This window comes from Amphiura filiformis, chromosome 7, assembly GCF_039555335.1.
Source record: "Amphiura filiformis chromosome 7, Afil_fr2py, whole genome shotgun sequence".
In the NCBI taxonomy this organism is placed as follows: Eukaryota; Metazoa; Echinodermata; class Ophiuroidea; order Amphilepidida; family Amphiuridae; genus Amphiura; species Amphiura filiformis.
In genome coordinates this window covers 8,059,698-8,081,634 of record NC_092634.1, presented here as the reverse complement: position 1 = coordinate 8,081,634, position 21,937 = coordinate 8,059,698, and the positions used below count along the sequence as shown (strand labels likewise).

At 36.6% G+C, this 21,937-nt stretch overlaps 1 protein-coding gene and 2 pseudogenes across 1 annotated transcript in view; 2 read left to right on the top strand and 1 right to left on the bottom strand.

The window, feature by feature from the left end:
* LOC140156698 (protein-glucosylgalactosylhydroxylysine glucosidase-like) overlaps window positions 1–21,937 on the bottom strand; it is a 57,952-nt gene that overhangs the window by 11,287 nt on the left and 24,728 nt on the right. Inside the window, exons 5-8 of the mRNA XM_072179631.1 lie at window positions 3,218–3,471; window positions 2,489–2,658; window positions 1,191–1,365; window positions 635–844 (exon numbers count right to left, since the gene is read on the bottom strand). Of these exons, the coding sequence (XP_072035732.1) occupies window positions 635–844; window positions 1,191–1,365; window positions 2,489–2,658; window positions 3,218–3,471 (809 nt within the window). The remainder of the gene's footprint in view (window positions 1–634; window positions 845–1,190; window positions 1,366–2,488; window positions 2,659–3,217; window positions 3,472–21,937) is intronic.
* Window positions 4,789–8,049, top strand: LOC140156697 (leukocyte elastase inhibitor pseudogene; annotated as a pseudogene).
* On the top strand, window positions 19,146–20,754 carry LOC140156463 (leukocyte elastase inhibitor pseudogene; annotated as a pseudogene).

The following is a 21,937-nucleotide window of genomic DNA, read 5'->3' as shown; positions in this document are numbered from 1 at the left end:
TCTCCTTAGCTAAGAAATCTTTATCCCATGTAGCTGAGATGTACTGTACTCATACCTACCTTTGATTACATAGGCCTTCTTTGATTCATCATATTCAGACCGTAATGCCCAGAAGTCAGCCAACCCAGTCACAATCTCCCAACCTCTCTCCTTAGCTAAGAAATCTTTATCCCATGTAGCTGAGATACATACATACATACATACATACATACATACATACATACATACATAAAGGTATTTATATAGCGCCTTTAAAATTTATCAAGGCGCTGAACAAGGAGAGAAAGGATGGGAAAAAAAGAAAAACAGTGGAACAAGAAAGAAGCTAACTGAAAAGGTGAGTTTTCAGTTTCTTCCTGAAAACTGGAATTGATGGAGACTCCCTGATGGCTTTAGGGAGTTTGTTCCATTCCCTCGGGCCAGAGACAGAGAAGGTATTTAAACCAGATCCTCTATGTGCCCTAGACTGACTAAGCAGAGTCTTATCGGAAGAAGATCTCAATTCTCTTCCGGGAGCATATGCTGAAAGAAGCTCACAAAGATAATTGGGGGCACGGCCCTGAGAGCACTTGAAAACATAAAGCAGAAGTTTAAAAAGAATTCGAAAAAAGAGATGTACTGTACTCATACCTACCTTTGATTACATAGGCCTTCTTTGATTCATCATATTCAGACCGTGATGCCCAGAAGTCAGCCAATCCAGTCACCATCTCCCAACCTCTCTCTTTAGCTAAGAAATCTTTATCCCATGTAGCCGAGATGTATTGCTGTGTTGCAAATGCTATATCACCATTCACATGTATTTCTTTTTCAGTGTAAATTGCAGCTGGGCACACATCAAATCCTGAAATGGACACATGGTTTGTTATTTATTTGTGGTGTGACCTGATGGACAGCCTCATTACCCATTTTTCTTCATCAAAACTGAGATTTTGGTATCAGAGGAAAGCTCATACTTGTCTCATTACCCCAGTAACATATAATGCCCAAGATATGTTTTGCAGGAGAAATTGTTTGCCTCAGGAGCTCATGCTCCCTTGGAAAATTATCTCAGCTCAAAACAACCCCCCTGGTTTCACACATATGACCTCAAAACAGATAGTGTGCAGTTATTATTGTCAATCTGGTGAAGCTGAAGTTGTGCAACCCTAGCAACAATGAGGAAGCATAAGTTCATAAACACCACCTACCAGAGTAAGCCATTTCCCATGGGAACTTTGCTCCTTTCAATCCTGCCTGTTTAGCTATGGTTTTAGCAGCATCTAAATGCACTGTTCTACAGCTCAGCATAGCCTTGGCTAACTCAGGATGGAACATGAGTATAGGTGGATACATCCACGTGGCTTGGTCCCAGAACACATGGCCCTGTAGGAATCAAACATTGATTTCACTAAGAATTAAAACATCTAAACCTGCTTTGATAAAATGTGAAGCAGGTTTTACTGATTTATTCAGGGCCTTTATTGTTATAAAATATTGAATAACGAGTAACAAATTATCCAGGCACCCTCAAAGCAAGGTGATGATTTGAAATGTTACATTGATCAATTGCAGAAAAAGAGTTCACTTTAGGCTATCTTAATTAAATCCTGTGTCTCAAAGCTTGTGAGAAATTGAAAACCTAACCTTTTTTATATTTTTTATGTTTATTTTTTTATGTGTCAATTTAGGATTTCGGACAAGAATTTTGTGCAAAAATTATCCAATGTTGCAAATGTTGGGATAGTAGACAAATAAAGTCCATGTTACAAACTATTCTTCTTCTCTTTTATTGTTTTTGTGTCCAAAATTTGCAAAAAAATCTGAACCTTATGTTCAAATATGAATTTTGGGTTTTATTTTTGCCGTTTTGTTAAAAAAAATAAAAAGACATAAAAAATGAATTTCTTGATTTTCATAGAGTACTACACGCACGATTTTACTAACGCGCGCAACAGCTTTGAAATACAGGATTTAATTAAGATGGCCTTACCATTCAACTTATTATGACTTCCTGTATGTTGTGACTTGGACCCTCAAACTTTGTATAGTTACCAATCTATTAAAGACCATTCATTACACTCTACACTTCATCCAAGGCATCCCCATACATATTTTAATATGAGGAAAATCAACATTAATCATCACATCAACCCACCCATACACAGTTGCTGGTACAAGTAAACCCCCACACACCAACTCCACCTCCACACAAACATTCCTCACCATGTAATCAGCATTTCCTGCCCCATGAGCTAGTCCTCCAGGACTGAGGCCATAGAATTGGAAGGGGTAGTTGCTGGTATATATAAGTGGCAATAAACCCCCACACACCTGCCCCACCTCCACAAATACTACTCCCCATGTAATCAGCACTTCCTGCCCCATGAGCTAGTCCTCCAGGACTGAGGCCATAGAATTGGAATGGGTAGTTGCTGGTATATATCCCGGGGTATATATAAGTGGCAATAAACCCCCACACACCCACCCACCTCAACAATAGGCTCACCATGTAATCAGCATTTCCTGCCCCATGAGCTAGTCCTCCAGGACTGAGGCCATAGAATTGGAATGGGTAGTTTTCGGTATAGTTTAGGGGCGGTAATGAGCTCATTATGTAATACATGCTGCCATATATTGCCTTGGCAAGAGGAAGATTGTTGTCAACATCAATATGACCTAATGGAGAGAAAAAGAAGAGAATAAATGAATAATAATGTTGTAAGTACAAATGCAACATATCATTCGAGCCATTAGGGTGAAATGTACGGGCCTTCAGCAATTTTCATGGGCCCAAAGTCATATTGTAAAATGATAAAAATGATCCAAATTTGTGACACTTTGTAAGAGATTTATTCAACAGGTTATGCAATGGATTGAAGACAGCCTTGCTGACTTTGGTGATAATATTTCCACGGGGTAGCATATTGACAGGGCTGCTGTTATTTTCCAAGGGTTTAGGCTCACAGACCCCCTTATTTTGAGTACTGGTGATCATGGTCACTGCATACAAAACCTACTTTTGTGACTAGTAATGAGCTGTTTACTTTGCCCTTAGATTATTAAACTCCAGGTAGGAAAGTCCTGTGCCTGAGTCTTCTGAGCGTGCTTGAATTAGGCTGATGCGGGTAAAGTGTCTGAACCTGGCAATGTCGCTTATCTTCTGTGGTGTAACTTTTGCCCCTCTCCTTCTGCTAATTAGGTTTGGTGCAAATCAAAAAGAAACACCTGTCCTCACCTTTGCTCCATTTGTCTTTCCAAGCACTAGTGTGCATAGATGTCAAAGTTCCATCCTTAGCATGTTTAATACCCATTTCATACATATCAGAAGCTTCTTGGTCTGTGTGTGAGATGGATGTAATAAATGTCCATGTCTGACTAGTCTTGCTGTCAGGTAATGTGATGGTATCAGGTAGATTTGTCCAATGTATATACACAGGAATGGTCCCACTTGTATCTGTCTCTGCTTCTGTGGTGTTGCCTTTCATTACTCTGTGTTGAAAAAAAAAATCCAAGGATTAATATTTAAAAAACAGCCTCATCCTACATTTTTCTTAATCACAACTGTGATTTGGTATCAAAGGAAAGCTCATATTTGTTTTCATTACCCCAGTAAAATATAACCCTGAGATATATATCATTGAGATGGCATGAACAAAAATGTAGTGATTTGTGGTAACCATACCGGTAGAGTATGTACTATCCTATGGGGCATTTTATACATGTTTTTGCTTCTCGTATAAAAACTGCTGGAGCAGTTAAGGGCTGGGGTATGAACATTTGGACAGTATTTATTTTGGGACATTAGAGCACATCAGACATATCGAATTGCATTCTGAATATGAAGAATGTCATTCTGATATCAAATAATTTTGATTTTTTGAAATTCGCAATTTAATACACATTTTATGGCAAATCATTAAAAATTGATATTTTTGATATGTAACAGTACTTGAAGTAAACTTTATAAATCTGATGATTTATACTTAAAGTGTATGTAGGTGGGATGAAAAGCCGACGATCAATTGAAAATTTTGACCTTTAGTATTGAAGATATGGATTTTTTTTCCCAAAACACCAAAAAAAATTAGGTCTTTTTGGAAAAAAATCCATATTTTCAATATGAAAGGTCAAAATTTTCAATTTACCGTCGGCTTTTCCTCCCTGCTACATACACTTTAAGAATATGTCATTAGATTTATATAATTTACTTCGAGGACTGTTATATATCAAAAATTTGAAAAATATCAAATTTTTATAATTTGTCATAAAATTTTTATTATATTGTGAATTTAAAAAAAAAGAAAATTATTTGATATCAGAAAGACATGCTTCAGATTCAGAATGCAATTCGATAGGTCTGAGGTGCTCTCATGTCCCACAAAAATACTGTCGAAACGCAATAAACGCTCATTTTGGATCCCTTAATGCAACTCAAAAATTTGTAAACATATATTGGACATTTTAATGGTAGGCTTCAATGTAAAATAGAAAACAGAACATGAAAAGATTGCAGCACACCCCTAGATTGCAGCACACCCCTTTATAAAACAAGGCAGTTCTTGAACCACGAGTTTCGCCTGCTTTCGCAACCGCTTGCTTTTGCAACCGCCTGCTTTTGTTAGCAGAAGTAAACAAGGTGGTTCTCAATCCTTGAGTCTCGACTACTTTCGCGACTTTTGGTAACAGCTAGAAGTATAATAGGGATGGTGGTCCCAAATTTCAACTTTAACAGTACCTGACACTCGAACTCGTCAACCTTTGACCATTGGCAAGTGCACCGCTAGCTGTACACAAGCTAGGCAGATATAGCAACATGGGCAGCAGTAAGCTGCATATCTCCACTAATATACATAAAGCAAACCATCTTTCTGTGCGAGTCTGTGAGTCTCTATGATTAACTCTGTGACTATATTACAGAAATGTAAAGTAGAATAGGATTTGTCAGCATACAATATTGTGATAATGACATGTCAGTTTCAAGCTTAAGTCATGTTTAAGTTACTTTGAAAAAAGATGGGATGCATTTAGCGGGAGCATTTAATTTTTTTATTTAGGGTAATATTTCTGGTATCATCAAATTGGAATAGTATACTATAACTCATGCGAAATATACTCATTATTGCATTTTCAATCTGATATCAACCAAATTTCAACCGCATTTCGACCATATCTTAACCATGTTAACCTAACATGTAACTGATATCAATTTCATTTTCATGAGTACTAGGTTGGTGTCGGGTTGAGGCCCGGGGTTGAGGATGGACATAATTTGAATCACATTTTAACATTAGTTGAAGTCAGGTTGATGATTAACGAGTTATACTAGAGTCCGAAGTTTTCCGTAAAAGAAAATCACGGAATCGGAGGTACAACACGGAAAATTACATTTTTGTATGATGTGACAAAAATTGTCAAAAGATAAGAGAAATAAGTGTCAAAACAATCATGAGTTGTGTATGTCAATTTTATGATAAAAATACTGTTTAATAATACCGAAATAAAGGTATTTACCAAGGCATGACCCCCTATATCCCTTCAAACTTCGTAATAGTCGGCATAATATCGTGAGAATATTCCAATCAGACAATATTGATCGCGATATTGAACACTTTATTGTGATATTAATATCATTGTTTATACATTTTAATGACACGGATTTACAAATTTCACAACACGGATTACAACACGGAAAATGGATTTTAGAAAACGGTAAACTTCGGACTCTAAGTTATACATCAACATGGAATTGAATCGATGTTGACTTATGCCCAATGGGCTATCTCTCTTTCTGTGATTTTCTTTTGCCTCTCAGCTCTACTCCCTCCCAACCTTCTGTCTCTAATCTCCCTCCCCCACTCACTCTCTCTCTCTCCCTTCCCCTCTCTCTCTCTCTCTCTCTCTACCGACCTGTCCCGCCAATCTCTCTCTCCCTTGCCAAACCACTAATAGGAACATGGCCAAAAATTGGGTCTTGGAATTTTTTTGATGCCACTAGTCAACAGAGTGCACTCTATTTCTATTTCACACCCCGATATATGCTTCCATAAGAAGTTAAGAGAGGAAATAGTGGGGACCAGCACCTTTCACCTGATGGGGGTCATTTTGGAAGCCCCCACATTTTTTTTTAAATCGCCCAATCACCAAACCCCTCTTTCTACTTACGACATACATGTACACAAAACAACAAGATAAGTGAGAATCCCCTACCATAATAGTCCCCACTATTAAAAATGGTATCTTTATCATTCTATCGGCCTACCTTGAATTGCCGGGACGTCAAAATATACCCATAGTGTTTTTAAGTCCCCACTAATTTGGTGAAAAGAATTGTGAGTGTTCCCACTTTTATGGTTTTACCCACTCTCTCTCCAATGTCCAGCCTAACCTTGGAGTTGATGTTTTTCTATATTTGACAAACATATTTGCATACACGTTGAGGCCTATTGTCTATTGATAATAAATCAAAACTCAGAATATACTTGAATTATGTTCTTTTGTAGACTGATCATCACCATGGGAACTCAAAGAAGTAAAAATGCTGTAACTCAAAGAAGTAAAGTTGCTGATGCTGCTAAAGTCAACAACCAATTTGGTCTTCAGTTATATAGCTCTATCAAAAAACATCTTGGAAGTGATGACAATGTTTTCTTCTCTCCTCTGAGCATTACCACCGCTCTTGCAATGACGTACATGGGAGCCAGAGGAGACACAGCTAAACAGATGGAGAGTGTCATGAAATTTGAATCACTTGGCAAAGATGTCCATCATGCTCTCAAAGACCTAAACTCTGAACTTATCTCAACCTCAACATCTCTGCAGCATGCTAATTTGTACCAGTTGAAACTAGCTAATCGTTTGTATGGTCAAAAGAGTTTAAACTTTCTGCCTGAATTCCTTGCATCCACACGTGACTCATACAATGCCCAGCTTGAAGCAGTGGATTTTGTAACAAAGACCGAAGTCACGCGGGAGGCCATTAACTCATGGGTAGAAGAGCAAACAGCAGGAAAGATACAGCAACTTCTGGCACCAGGAGTTCTGTCACCCGATTCTCGTTTGGTTTTAGTCAATGCCATATATTTCAAAGGAGAGTGGCAGGAACAGTTCAAGGGCGGAAATACCAGAGATTTGACCTTTCACATTTCAACTTCAAACACTGCGACTGTGACTGTCCCTATGATGTACCAACAGGAGACATTCAACTACTACCATGATGCATCTCTTGGATGTAAAATTCTTGTCATGGATTACAGAGGACAGGAAATCAACATGATGGTAGCTCTTCCAGATGAAATTGATGGTTTAGCAAAACTTGAAGCAAACATCAATGAGAAAGTCTTAAAATCGTGGAGTAGCAATGGAAGGCCAGAGAAGTGTAGAGTTACCATTCCAAAATTCAAGTTTACCAAAAGCTTCAGTCTTGTAGATCACCTGAAACAGATGGGAATGTCTGATTTGTTTCAAGATGGCAAAGCAGATCTCTCAGGGATCGCAAAAGATGAGCTTGTTGTGTCTGAAGTTGTCCACAAAGCATTCCTTGATATGATGTCAATGAAACAGGAACAGAAGCTGTTGCTGCTGCAACAGTTGTGAAGTTGGGAGTAAGCTGGCTCAACAGGTTCAAGAGATATAAAGAACCAAAAACTTTTACTGCAGATCATCCCTTCATGTTCTTCATTTGTGACAATTCCTCAGGGGCTGTCATTTTCATGGGTCGTGTCATGCGTCCAGTTATTGAGTAACTTTGTGAACTTGAGAAATATGCAGTGGTATTTTCTGACTATTTCATGTTTAAGTGAGCATAATACTGTTTAAGTGAGCATAATACTAAGGAAGCCTTCCAATGAAATAAACTTTAAATTACAAACTGTTTATGTTGCCGCATACGGCTCTCTTTAACCTGTGAGTTAGATAGATATGTATGGTCCTTTAGCATGAGTGTGTTTACATAGCTGTACCTGTATGTGTGCTCAGGTACCATTGTACAAAGGTAAAAATAAGGTTCAGTTTAGGGTACAGTCAGGGTTGGTATGTACATTTAGAAATTATATAGATTAAGATGGTTCATGTTAGTGTTAGATATTGAATACCATAACAAACAAAAAATTAAATGTTAAAACTACATATCTCTACTATAAATAGGATTATGTTGTGTAGGGGTGTAGGGGTGTGTATGTAAAATGTTGGTATAATCCAAAAATGGCTTGATCAATTCTCTTGTCGCCAGCCCATTCGGGCTGGTACCTGTTTCAGGTTTGGGGTCAGTTTACTCAAGAGATTATATTTTAGTGGTATTGGAATGATTTTTTTTTTACTTTTTGTGGTTAATTTTTTTAAAAATATTTTAATTCGATTTGTTAGGAAAAGTAAGTATGTTTTGCCGTTTCAACGAACGAAAACGAGTGAGTATTACCAAAGTTATGTTTGAACTAATTAATTATGACTTTAAAAGTTTAAAGGCCTAAATGTAACAATAATAGTTAATATATATAGCATCATATGGTCAGCAGAAGAAAATCTGACATCACCTATGATGTCATATCAGTGTCCTTGACCGGGTGTCCTTACTCCTTGACTACTGAACAGAGTGATATCATGTTGATAACAGATCTATATAATCCAAATCTTCATCATATCCCGGATCATATCACAGATTCTCAACAATCTGTGATCATATGGACCATATTGATGTGAAAGTAGTTATCTATCATATCCTGTGTCGTTTTATGGATAAAAATGACTCAAAATGTTATTGATGAAATGGTTGCTATCATAAACATCAGTTTTGTCTTTTCAACGGGAAAAATCCGATGCAAAATAAAGTTTTTAGGGCCTAGCTATAATATGGGCATAATTTATGCATATAGTATTGAACAATGTACCCCATTTGACATGCACTTATAGATAAATAAATTGTCTTACTTTATTAATTTAATAACTTCTTTATTATAAATAAAATGACACATAACTATTTGATTCATAAAATTACATTCAACAAAATGATTGAAGAGAAAACACACAAGGCACTAGGCAGACTGTTATAGAATGGAGTATGTAAGATGCCATGTCCATAGCTTCGCAGGAGTTTCCGACTAGCAATCAACATGATCAGCACATTCAGAAAAACACAGTTTAAGAGTGAAGATTGTAGTGAGTAACCAGTCCTTTATAAATGTGCTGGCCACTATCTATTATAATATAGTAGGCTTAAACTATACATTGCTGTAATTAATTAAGTTATTTTAAAATAAAATGTACATGTAAGTTAACTCAAACCGGCAGTGTATATATCGAAAGCAGTGAAATCGGACATTCCTAAGCGAAGATATTGAGTTCGTAAGTTCTGGTATTACAAAATTGGAAATTGAGATATCGTGGGTAAAAAGCTGAAAAGACAAAAAAAACAACGACAACAACAACAACAACAAAACAAACAGACCAGAACAATTTGGAGTACATGTAATGAATTAAAAGAGTTGACATGAGATTAGGAATTAATGTTTTCTGCTGTTTCAGCATGTTCAGTGTGCATGTTCTCATCGTTGATGGTTTGGTGGACTGTCATGTAGATGTAAGCGTGATCCTAAAAATGCCTTTCACATTGACCAAAACTAATTACAAGACCTCTTCTACATTGAGGCTGGCTTTCCTTTTAAAGGAATTTTTATTTTAAAGTTTGGAACATAGACTGATTAGTTATAGGCATCAAGTGAACAGAGTTTTGTTGTTATCTTTTATGAGGGCGCACCACCAAATCACTCCACGATTTATGTACCAGTGAAATTCGGTTAAAATAGTCCACCACTTATTTGAGCTTGTTGCGGCTTTATTTTCAAAACGTATAGTCAAAATTTGCCCATTTTCAGCTCATTTGCTTCCGACAAGTGTCTACATGACAAAATATGAGAACAAGTCCCAATGTTTTATTTTAGAGATGGAGTTTTGGCGCGAATTTGGACAATGTCCGGTTTCAAAATTGAGTGATTTTTAAGGTTAAATTTGCATACTTTTTCTTTGCGGCAAAATAGCGAAAAAAGTCGACGGTTAGCAATATGTTCCGTTGAAAGAATAATATTCTATACATGATTAGCTTTAATTTGATACCAAACTTGATAGCTGAAATACGTTTTTGAACTGCTGAGCGATCCAAAAGTGCGTCTTTCCCTGTGTATTTCAATGGCGCATTTAATGGTGGTGCGCTCTCTTATAAGAGGCTTTCAATGTTTGTTGGGCTGTACGCGCTTCTGTACAAAAAGTGCATAAAAAACGGGCGGAAATTTTAATAAATCATTTTATTTCATTCGCAAACGCTTTAAATGACTTTTGTGATTAATTTTAGGAACATATTTTTTTAGATTGATCCAAAAATACAAGTCTGTGACGTTAAGAAAAGCATGAAAAATCACTTTCGTGAGTGTTTTTGCTGTAGATTTATACCAGATCAGAATAACGCATAAAACTTGTATTTTTTTTTTTATTTCCAATATCAGTAGGCCTTGTTTTTAAGACAGAGAAAGAGAAGGGGGGGGGTACTTTGACATAATTATGTAAATAGGCCTATATCGAAGATATTCAAAACATGCATACACACATTTTTTACTTTTCACAACTAAAAAATTCAAATTAGAAAGTATCTTTTAGCATCAAACATTCAATTTTCTGTCCAACATCTGCAAAACTCTGCGTGTTGAAGAACATGTTGAAATTTGGGTCTTTTGGTGATTCCGAGCTGATTTTTAGAACATCATTTCTTCCGAACGGAATGTCGCAGAGGGATGAAATCTTGCAAAATGACTAGAAACTGTCTCTAGTTTACTTTAAAAAGTAAAAAATTGGATTTTGATAACAAGTGACGTTTATAAGAGGGCGCACCACCAAATCACTCCGATTTATGTACCAGTGAAATTCGGTTAAAATAGTCCACCGCTTATTTGAGCTTGTTATGCGGCTTTATTTTCAAAACGTATAGTCAAAAATTGGCCATCTTCAGCTCATTTGCATACGACAAGTGTCTACATTACAAAATATGAGAACAAGTCCCAATGTTTTATTTCAGAGATGGAGTTTTGCGCGAATTTGGACAATGTCCGGTTTAGAAAATTGAGTGATTTTTAAGGTTAAATTTGCATACTTTTTCTTTGCGGCAAAATAGCGAAAAAAGTCGACGGTTAGCAATATGTTCCGTTGAAAGAATAATATTCTATACATGATTAGCTTTAATTTGATACCAAACTTGATAGCTGAAATACGTTTTTGAACTGCTGAGCGATCCAAAAGTGCGTCTTTCCTGTGTATTTCAATGGCGCATTTAATGGTGGTGCGCTCTCTTATAAGAGGCTTTCAATGTTTGTTGGGCTGTACGCTTCTGTACAAAAAAGTGCATAAAAAGCGGGCGGAAATTTTAATAAATCATTTTATTTCATTCAAACGCTTTAAATGACTTTTGTGATTAATTTTAGGAACATATTTTTTTAGATTGATCCAAAAATACAAGTCTGTGACGTTAAGAAAAGCATGAAAAATCACTTTCGTGAGTGTTTTTGCTGTAGATTTATACCAGATCAGAATAACGCATCAAAACTTGTATTTTTGCTTCAATTGCCAATATCAGTAGGCCTTGTTTTTAAGACAGAGAAAGAGAAGGGGGGGGGGTACTTTGACATAATTATGTAAATAGGCCTATATCGAAGATATTCAAAACATGCATACACACATTTTTACTTTTCACAACTAAAAATTCAAATTAGAAAGTATCTTTTAGCATCAAACATTCAATTTTCTGTCCAACATCTGCAAAACTCTGCGTGTTGAATAACATGTTGAAATTTGGGTCTGTTGGTGACTGTGAGCTGATTTTTAGAACATCATTTCTTCCGAGCGGAATGTCGCAGAGGGATGAAATCTTGCAAAATGACTAGAAACTGTCTCTAGTTTACTTTAAAAAGTAAAAAATTGGATTTTGATAACTATTGACGTTTATAAGAGGGCGCACCACCAAATCACTCCACGATTTATGTACCAGTGAAATTCGGTTAAAATAGTCCACCGCTTATTTGAGCTTGTTGCGGCTTTATTTTCAAAACGTATAGTCAAAATTTGCCCATTTTCAGCTCATTTGCTTCCGACAAGTGTCTACATGACAAAATATGAGAACAAGTCCCAATGTTTTATTTCAGAGATGGAGTTTTGGCGCGAATTTGGACAATGTCCGGTTTCAAAATTGAGTGATTTTTAAGGTTAAATTTGCATACTTTTTCTTTGCGGCAAAATAGCGAAAAAAGTCGACGGTTAGCAATATGTTCCGTTGAAAGAATAACATTCTATACATGATTAGCTTTAATTTGATACCAAACTTGATAGCTGAAATACGTTTTTGAACTGCTGAGCGATCCAAAAGTGCGTCTTTCCTGTGTATTTCAATGGCGCATTTAATGGTGGTGCGCTCTCTTATAAGAGGCTTTCAATGTTTGTTGGGCTGTATCGCTTCTTCTGTACAAAAAGTGCATAAAAAACAGGCGGAAATTTTAATAAATCATTTTATTTCATTCGCAAACGCTTTAAATGACTTTTGTGATTAATTTTAGGAACATATTTTTTTAGATTGATCCAAAAATACAAGTCTGTGACGTTAAGAAAAGCATGAAAAATCACTTTCGTGAGTGTTTTTGCTGTAGATTTATACCAGATCAGAATAACGCATAAAAACTTGTATTTTTGCTTCAATTGCCAATATCAGTAGGCCTTGTTTTTAAGACAGAGAAAGAGAAGGGGGGGGGGCATTTTGACATAATTATGTAAATAGGCCTATAGTTGAAGATTTTCAAAACATGCATACACACATTTTTTACTTTTCACAACTAAAAAATTCAAATTAGAAAGTATCTTTTAGCATCAAACATTCAATTTTCTGTCCAACATCTGCAAAACTCTGCGTGTTGAATAACATGTTGAAATTTGGGTCTTTTGGTGATTCCGAGCTGATTTTTAGAACATCATTTCTTCCGAACGGAATGTCGCAGAGGGATGAAATCTTGCAAAATGACTAGAAACTGTCTCTAGTTTACTTTAAAAAGTAAAAATTGGATTTTGATAACTATTGACGTTTATAAGAGGGCGCACCACCAAATCACTCCACGATTTATGTACCAGTGAAATTCGGTTAAAATAGTCCACCGCTTATTTGAGCTTGTTATGCTTTATTTTCAAAACATATAGTCAAAATTTGCCCATTTTCAGCTCATTTGCTTCCGACAAGTGTCTACATGACAAAATATGAGAACAAGTCCCAATGTTTTATTTCAGAGATGGAGTTTTACGCTGAATTTGGACAATGTCCGGTTTCAAAATTGAGTGATTTTTAAGGTTAAATTTGCATACTTTTTCTTTGATGCAAAATAGCGAAAAAAGTCGACGGTTAGCAATATGTTCCGTTGAAAGAATAATATTCTATACATGATTAGCTTTAATTTGATACCAAACTTGATAGCTGAAATACGTTTTTGAACTGCTGAGCGATCCAAAAGTGCGTCTTTCCTGTGTATTTCAATGGCGCATTTAATGGTGGTGCGCTCTCTTATAAGAGGCTTTCAATGTTTGTTGGGCTGTACGCGCTTCTGTACAAAAAGTGCATAAAAAACAGGCGGAAATTTTAATAAATCATTTTATTTCATTCAAACGCTTTAAATTACTTTTGTGATTAATTTTAGGAATATTTTTTTTAAAAAAAAAAAAAAAATACAAGTCTGTGACGTTAAGAAAAGCATGAAAAATCACTTTCGTGAGTGTTTTTGCTGTAGATTTATACCAGATCAGAATAACGCATAAAAACTTGTATTTTTGCTTCAATTGCCAATATCAGTAGGCCTTGTTTTTAAGACAGAGAAAGAGAAGGGGGGGGGGTACTTTGACATAATTATGTAAATAGGCCTATATCGAAGATATTCAAAACATACACACATTTTTTACTTTTCACAACTAAAAAATTCAAATTAGAAAGTATCTTTTAGCATCAAACATTCAATTTTCTGTCCAACATCTGCAAAACTCTGCGTGTTGAAGAACATGTTGAAATTTGGGTCTTTTGGTGATTCCGAGCTGATTTTTAGAACATCATTTCTTCCGAACGGAATGTCGCAGAGGGATGAAATCTTGCAAAATGACTAGAAACTGTCTCTAGTTTACTTTAAAAAGTAAAAAATTGGATTTTGATAACTATTGACGTTTATAAGAGGGCGCACCACCAAATCACTCCACGATTTATGTACCAGTGAAATTCGGTTAAAATAGTCCACCGCTTATTTGAGCTTGTTGCGGCTTTATTTTCAAAACGTATAGTCAAAATTTGCCCATTTTCAGCTCATTTGCTTCCGACAAGTGTCTACATGACAAAATATGAGAACAAGTCCCAATGTTTTATTTCAGAGATGGAGTTTTGGCGCGAATTTGGACAATGTCCGGTTTCGAAAATTGAGTGATTTTTTAAGGTTAAATTTGCATACTTTTTCTTTGCGGCAAAATAGCGAAAAAAGTCGACGGTTAGCAATATGTTCCGTTGAAAGAATAATATTCTATACATGATTAGCTTTAATTTGATACCAAACTTGATAGCTGAAATACGTTTTTGAACTGCTGAGCGCGATCCAAAAGTGCGTCTTTCCCTGTGTATTTCAATGGCGCATTTAATGGTGGTGCGCTCTCTTATCATATTCACTGAGAAATACAGACATTTATAAGAAATTTGGCAAAAAAAAAGTTGCACTTATATAGGCTTTTTATGCATCACTTCTGGTTTCAGAGACATGCACCAAAAACACACTTTTATAGTCATATTTCATTGTCATTCCAGGTTAAAGAGCAGACTTTTTTCTTTCACATACTAAGTTTTTATTCCACAAAAATTGCACTTACGGTTCCCAAGAAACTGCAATTTTAAGTGAAGCATCTTCCACGATCAAATGAATTATTTATGTATTTTATTGTTTTTCAAACACCCCTCTTATGCCGCCCCTAGTTCGCAGTGATTTCAGAAGACTAAAACAAGGGAAACCACCTAGCTGTGATAAACACCTCAGTAATCACTAATCAACTTTTGCAGTAAAATACAACATATTAGCAAATATACTCCTTTTGCATAAAAATAATTAATCAGTTCACTAGATTGGTAAATGAGAGGAGTTTTACTGATTTCAATTCAGAACCAGAAAGCTTGAATTCAGGCTGAATCAAACACTACCAATTTGATCAGTGGCGTGGCGTCATATGGGCACGGGGGGGGCACTGAATTTTTTTTTTAATCCCATAGGAAAATTGCGAAAAATGGCTTGTGCAGCCCCCCCCATCACACCCGGTGCCCCCCAATCATGGTCGGTGCCACCCCCAATGTGATGACCCACGCTACGCCACTGAATTTGATCTGTTCTTCACTAATCATGATTATGGTTTTTAAAGTTTTCATCAAATATGGTTTTGTAAAAGTAGTACTATTTGTGTGAGTCACTTTGGACATTTTGATCTGCTTCACTTGTTTTGAAATTTGTGATTTTGAGTTTTCTTTCATAAATCTATATACAGAAAAACAACATATTCAAGCATTATTACTTTCCTGGCAGCTGTATTGAGTGTGACAAGCGCAAAAATTAATCTTCCACAAAAGTTTGCACTTTTACAGTAAACGTACGGCATGACACTGATAATAAGTGATATCATTTGTATCATTTATAAAATCATAGATTGTGTTTTATCAAAATTTATTGTTAAATTATTAACTAATAACGCTTGCAAACATGATACAGGTTATGTCTGAAAAAATCAACCCAATCTGACCTTATTTATCAGTCAGCTTAATGCTCTGTGTGATGGCCATAACAACGTAAAATTTCCAAGTTTTGAGGTTTCCAAATATCTATAACATTAAAAGAAACAAATTTATTCCATGTTCACTACGGTCCGTTTCGCCCGAAGGCTCCTCATATTTTATGTTTATATTACAAACGTTAAACATGTTTAAGGAGAAAAAGCTCTGCGCGCAATACGGTGAAAATAAAATATATATGTATGCGACACCGTAAGCGACACGCAAGAAAGCGACCAGAGCGTTAAACATGTTTAAGGAAAAACGCAAGCGAGCGTATAAAAATCAAGCGTGTTAAACATGTTTAAGGAACGCGATAATCGAATGACTCTAAGTTTGTTCTACATTTCTCTCATTCACCTGAGGAGCCTTCGGGCGAAACAGACTGTAGTGAACATGGAATAAATTTGTTTCTTTTAATGTTATGTACACGCTCTCCTTCACAGGATCGAGCACTCTTTTTAATGAAAGAAGAAACACAACTTTATGTTTCCAAATATCAATAGCTATCTTAAGAACCACTGAACTAATACTAAGCTTGTTTGTACACATTAATGATTTTTTCATGCTGATTGCAAATAAGGTGAAAGGTCATGATAATTTACAATTCTGAAATTTTTGGGGTGCTGGTGATCTGCCCCTCTAACTAAGCAACTTCTACCTAAAACAGAAATTAAAAAGTGCATGTGCTTGTATACAATTTATTGGGTTGTTTTTGTCTAAGACACCCTATAGCTTGTATAGCAAATTGAACTTTGTATTCAATTGGCTATGACCACAATGACCTATAATCTACATGTATCTGGGGATGACGTGGCACATAAATATAACACTAAATAATTATACCAGCTACTGAAGGAAGGCATCAGAATTTCTAAGGTATTTAATTATTACTTTCCCAGTTACTTTAGAAAGTGTATAGACAAATTAAGGTAATTTTGTACATAGCTAAATTTGTTCTCAAATGTAAGCATCTTTATTGGCATTGCCTAAAATTATTGAAATATCTTTAGATATAAGGGTAATGGCATTAATCTTTGCCATATAACGTTAAAGTGAAAACAAGTAATGTACCACTAAATGACTGAAATAGGACTTGGTACGTACATTTGGTTGCATGTGATTGCCTTGGAGCATGCTTAGCCCTCACAACAAACTGTTAACCCTGAATTTCTCACCAATGAGATCATAATCAACCTGTGTCGCTTCCTCCTCAATTTCTCTCATTCCCTCTCCCACTTCCCAGTGGGTACAGGGTTGATTAATCAAGGCTTCATCGATATCCACAGTTGAAATATCAGGTCAAGTCAACGTTCTATCGACATCAATGTGAGGCTGTATTTACAACCTGATACAGGGCTGTCAACTCTCACGCATTGGCCGTGAGTCTCACGCATTGGGTCACTTTCTCACGGTCTCACGCCAAGGTAGTACATGTATAATCTCACGCCTAGGTAGTAAATCTCACACAAAAAGCTTTTCACATTCTCGAGCGCAGTGGATCAAATAATTGTGGGTCAAAATGAACTTTGAAGTCGGCAAATCCCGGTACGCTTCTGTCTCACGCCAAGCAATTCCAAAAGGTTGACAGCCCTGCCTGATATCAACCAAATTTCAAGCGCATTCACTCATATTTTGACCTGGTATCAACTTCACAGTTTGGTGTTGTGTTGAAGATAATTTGAACCATATTTTAACAGTGACTGAAATCAGGTTGACGATTAATGATCAACATGGAATTAAATCGATGTCAACTTATGCCCAATGGGCTATCTCTCTTTCAGTGTTTTTCTTTTGCCTCTCTCTGCTCCCTCCCTCCCCACCCTTCTGTCTATAATCTCCCTCCCCACTCTCTACATGTATCTCCCTTTCCCTCTCCCTCCCTTCTTACCTGTCCCTTCCCCCTCTTTCTCTCCCTTGCCCAACTGTACTAGTGAGGCCATGGCCAAAAAATTGGGTCCTAGATTTTTTTTATGCCACTAGTCGATCGAGTGCTCCATATTTCTATTTGACATACCGGTACCCCTCTCTCACCCTGATATATGCTTCTCTAAGAAGTTGATAGAGCAAATTTTCTCACAATTAGTGGGACTAGCACCTTTCACCTGCTTTATGGCAGTCATTTTGGATGTCCCTAATTTTTTTTAAATGCTCTCATCACCAACTTCTCTATACATGTACATAAAACAACGAGATAAAGCGGGAATCCCTACAGACCACTTGACATCATTGTTTATCAACAAAGGCGATGGACTGGTCTATCAATATGCTTGAATGAACTGCTATACTGTTCAATGGCTTTCTTGTACTATATGAAAAGTGGTGGGCAATTTAAAATACACATGCTCTGAGCAAACTACAATGTGTATGCACACTGCAGAGCAAAGAACAATGGAAATTGCCATAATTCGCGCTCATACTGCCGGGCAATGATGTCACATGTCAAGTGGTCTATAGCCCCCACTATTAAAAATGGTGTCTTTATCATTCTATTGGCCTACAGTATTAATTGTGCGGACATCAAAATGTCCTCACAGTGTTTTTAGGTCCCCGCTAATGTGGTGAAAAGAAGTGCAAATGTGCCCAGTGTACAGTTATATACTGCTCCAAGAAAGTATCCTTACACTTGGAAAAATAATCACAATTTCAAAACTGAACTATATTAGGGTAACTTTGTTTTTTTTTAATAGATGCACTATCTAATCTGGCACATTTTGACACCCCATTGAATCCAATGTGACTTCAAGAAGCAAAGTTACAAGCATTTGATTAGACGAAGGTCCATATTTAAAAGTGACACTCTGGCCTATTCAAAACTCCACGGACTAGACATCTGGTTTGAGAGTGGTAAATGGCTAATTTGTGTGTGCCTTTAAATTAAAACAAAAGGAACAAAAGAGCTGAATAATAAAATGCAAGTTATGAAAAGTACAGAGAAGTAAAAACTGAAATAAATACTGCTTTAAATAAGGCTTCATTGAAGAAACTGTGTAGTCTCTTTGTTGGGCCAATTTGTCACTTTTAAAACTGGACCGTCATCTATTCAATTGCTTGTAACATTACTTCTTGAGGTCATATTGGATGTCATAATGTGCAGGATTAGACAGTGCATCTATTACAAAAACAAATGTACCCCAATATGGTTTAGTTTTGAAACTGATTATTTTTCCAAGTGTAAGGATACTTTCTTGGCGCAGTATACAAGAAATCCACCCTTTCTATCCATATGGCCAGCCTGGGAGTTGGTGTTTTTTATATTTGACAAACATATTTGCATACACGTTTGAATTATGTTCTTTTGTAGACTGATCATCATCATGGGAACTCAAAGAAGTAAAGATGCTGCACAAGTCAACAACCAATTTGGTCTGCAGTTGTATAATTCTATCAACAAACATCTTGGAAGTGAAGACAATGTCTTCTTTTCTCCTCTGAGCATTACCACAGCTCTTGCAATGACATACATGGGAGCTAGAGGAGATACAGCTAAACAGATGGAGAGTGTCATGAAATTGGAATCACTTGGAAAAGATGTCCATCATGCTCTCAAAGACCTGAACTCTGAACTTATCCCAATCTCACCATCTATGCAGCATGCTAGTTTGTACCAGTTGAAACTAGCTAATCGTTTGTATGGTCAAAAGAGTTTCAATTTTCTGCCTGAATTCCTTGCATCTACACGTGATATATACAATGCCCAGCTTGAAGCGGTAGATTTTGTCACAGAGATCGAAGCTACACGAGAGGCCATTAACTCATGGGTAGAAGAGCAAACAGCAGGAAACATACAACAACTTCTGGCACCAGGAGTTCTGTCACCTGATTCTCGTTTGGTTTTGGTCAATGCCATATATTTCAAAGGCGAGTGGCAGGAGAAGTTCAAAGAATACAATACCAGAGATTTGCCCTTCCACGTTTCAACTTCAAACACCGTGAATGTCCCTATGATGTACCAAAAGGAGAAATTCAACTACTACCATGATGCATCTCTGGGATGTAAAATTCTTGTCATGGGTTACAGAGGACATAAACTCAACATGATGGTAGCTCTTCCAGATGAAATCAATGGTTTAGCAAAACTTGAAGCAGGCATCAACGAGAAAGTCTTAAAATCGTGGAGTAGCAATGGAAGGTCAGAGAAGTGTAGAGTTACCATTCCAAAATTCAAGTTTACCAAAAGCTTCAGTCTTGTAGATCACCTGAAACAGATGGGAATGTCTGATTTGTTTCAAGATGGCAAAGCAGATCTCTCGGGGATTGCAAAAGATGAGCTTGTTGTTTCTGAAGTTGTCCACAAAGCATTCCTTGATGTAAATGAAACAGGAACAGAAGCTGCTGCTGCAACAGCTGCTGATGTGATGATGTATGGATTAATCGGGAAGAAACCTAAAGAACCAAAAACTTTCAAGGCAGATCATCCCTTCATGTTCTTCATTTGTGACAATTCCTCAGGTGCTGTCATATTCATGGGCCGTGTCATGCGTCCAGTTATTGAGTAACTTTATGAACTGGAGAAAAAGTCTTTATCTCATAAAGCAACAGTTTCATTCAATTTCAATTTCAAATAGTACCATTTTAAGGGGGTGCACCAAGTATTACTTTTTGGCAATACTTTGTTTTCGCCTTATATCTTCAAAAGGAGCAACTTTTTGCTTGGGGCAACAACTTGCAATGTTGAGTACACACCTCAAGCTATATACGGGCAGAGTATAAAGAACTCCCCAAGTGTGGACCACGGAACTTAAGAATTAGAGGCAACGCCCTATACACTATTTGTGATTATATCACTCATACATAAATTCTAGACAGTTCATTGGTTGAATACCATTTATCATTTTTACCATCAGCCTCTCCGTGTAATAGTTTTTACCATCATAGTGCTGCGCCGTATTGCGCCTATTTGACATACCGGTGCCCCTCTCTCACCCTGATATGCTTCTCTAAGAAATTGAGAGAGCAAATTCACTCACAATTAGTGGGGACTAGCACCGTTCACCTGCTTTATGGGAGCCATTTTGATGTCCCCACATTTTTAAACGCTCTTATCACCAATTTCTTTATACATGTACATAAAACAACAAGATAAGCGGGAATCCCTACTTTTAGACCACTCCATTGTTTATCAACAAAGCGATGGACTGGTCTATCAATATGCTTGAATGAACAACTACACTGTTCAATGGCTTTCTTGTACTATATGAAATGTGGTGGGCGATTTAAAATGCACATGCTCTGAGCAAACTACGATGCGTACGCACACTGCAGGGCAAAGAACAATGGAAATTGCTATAATTCGCGCTCATACTACCGGGCAATGATGTCACATGACCATATTAAAAATGGTGTCTTTATCATTCTATCGGCCTACAGTATTAATTGTGCGGACATCAAAATGTCCTCACAGTGTTTTTAGGTCCCCGCTAATGGGGTGAAAAGAAGTGCAAATGTACCCACTTGTACGGTTATATACTGCTCCAAGAAAGTATCCTTACACTTGGAAAAATAATCACAATTTCAAAAACTGAACTATATTGGGGTAACTTTGTTTTTTTAATAGATGCACTATCTAATCCGGCACATTTTGACACCCCATTGAATCCAATGTGACTTCAAGAAGCAAAGTAACAAGCATTTGATTAGACGAAGGTCCAGTTTTAAAAGTGACACTCTGGCCTATTCAAAACTCCACAGACTAGACATCTGGTTTGAGAGTGGTAAATGGCTAATTTGTGTGTGCCTTTTCAATTAAAACAAAAGGAACAAAAGAGCTGAATAATAAAATGCAAGTTATGAAAAGTACAGAGAAGTAAAAACTGAAATAAATACTGCTTTAAATAAGGCTTCATTGAAGAAACTGTGTAGTCTCTTTGTTGGGCTTGTTGGAATCTTTTTATGCCTTGTATAGGCCAATTTGTCACTTTTAAAACTGGACCTTCATCTATTCAATTGCTTGTAACTTTACTTCTTGAGGTCATATTGGATTCAATGTGGTGTCATAATGTGCAGGATTAGACAGTGCATCTATTACAAAAACAAATGTACCCCAATATGGTTTAGTTTTGAAACTGATTATTTTTCCAAGTGTAAGGATACTTTCTTGGCGCA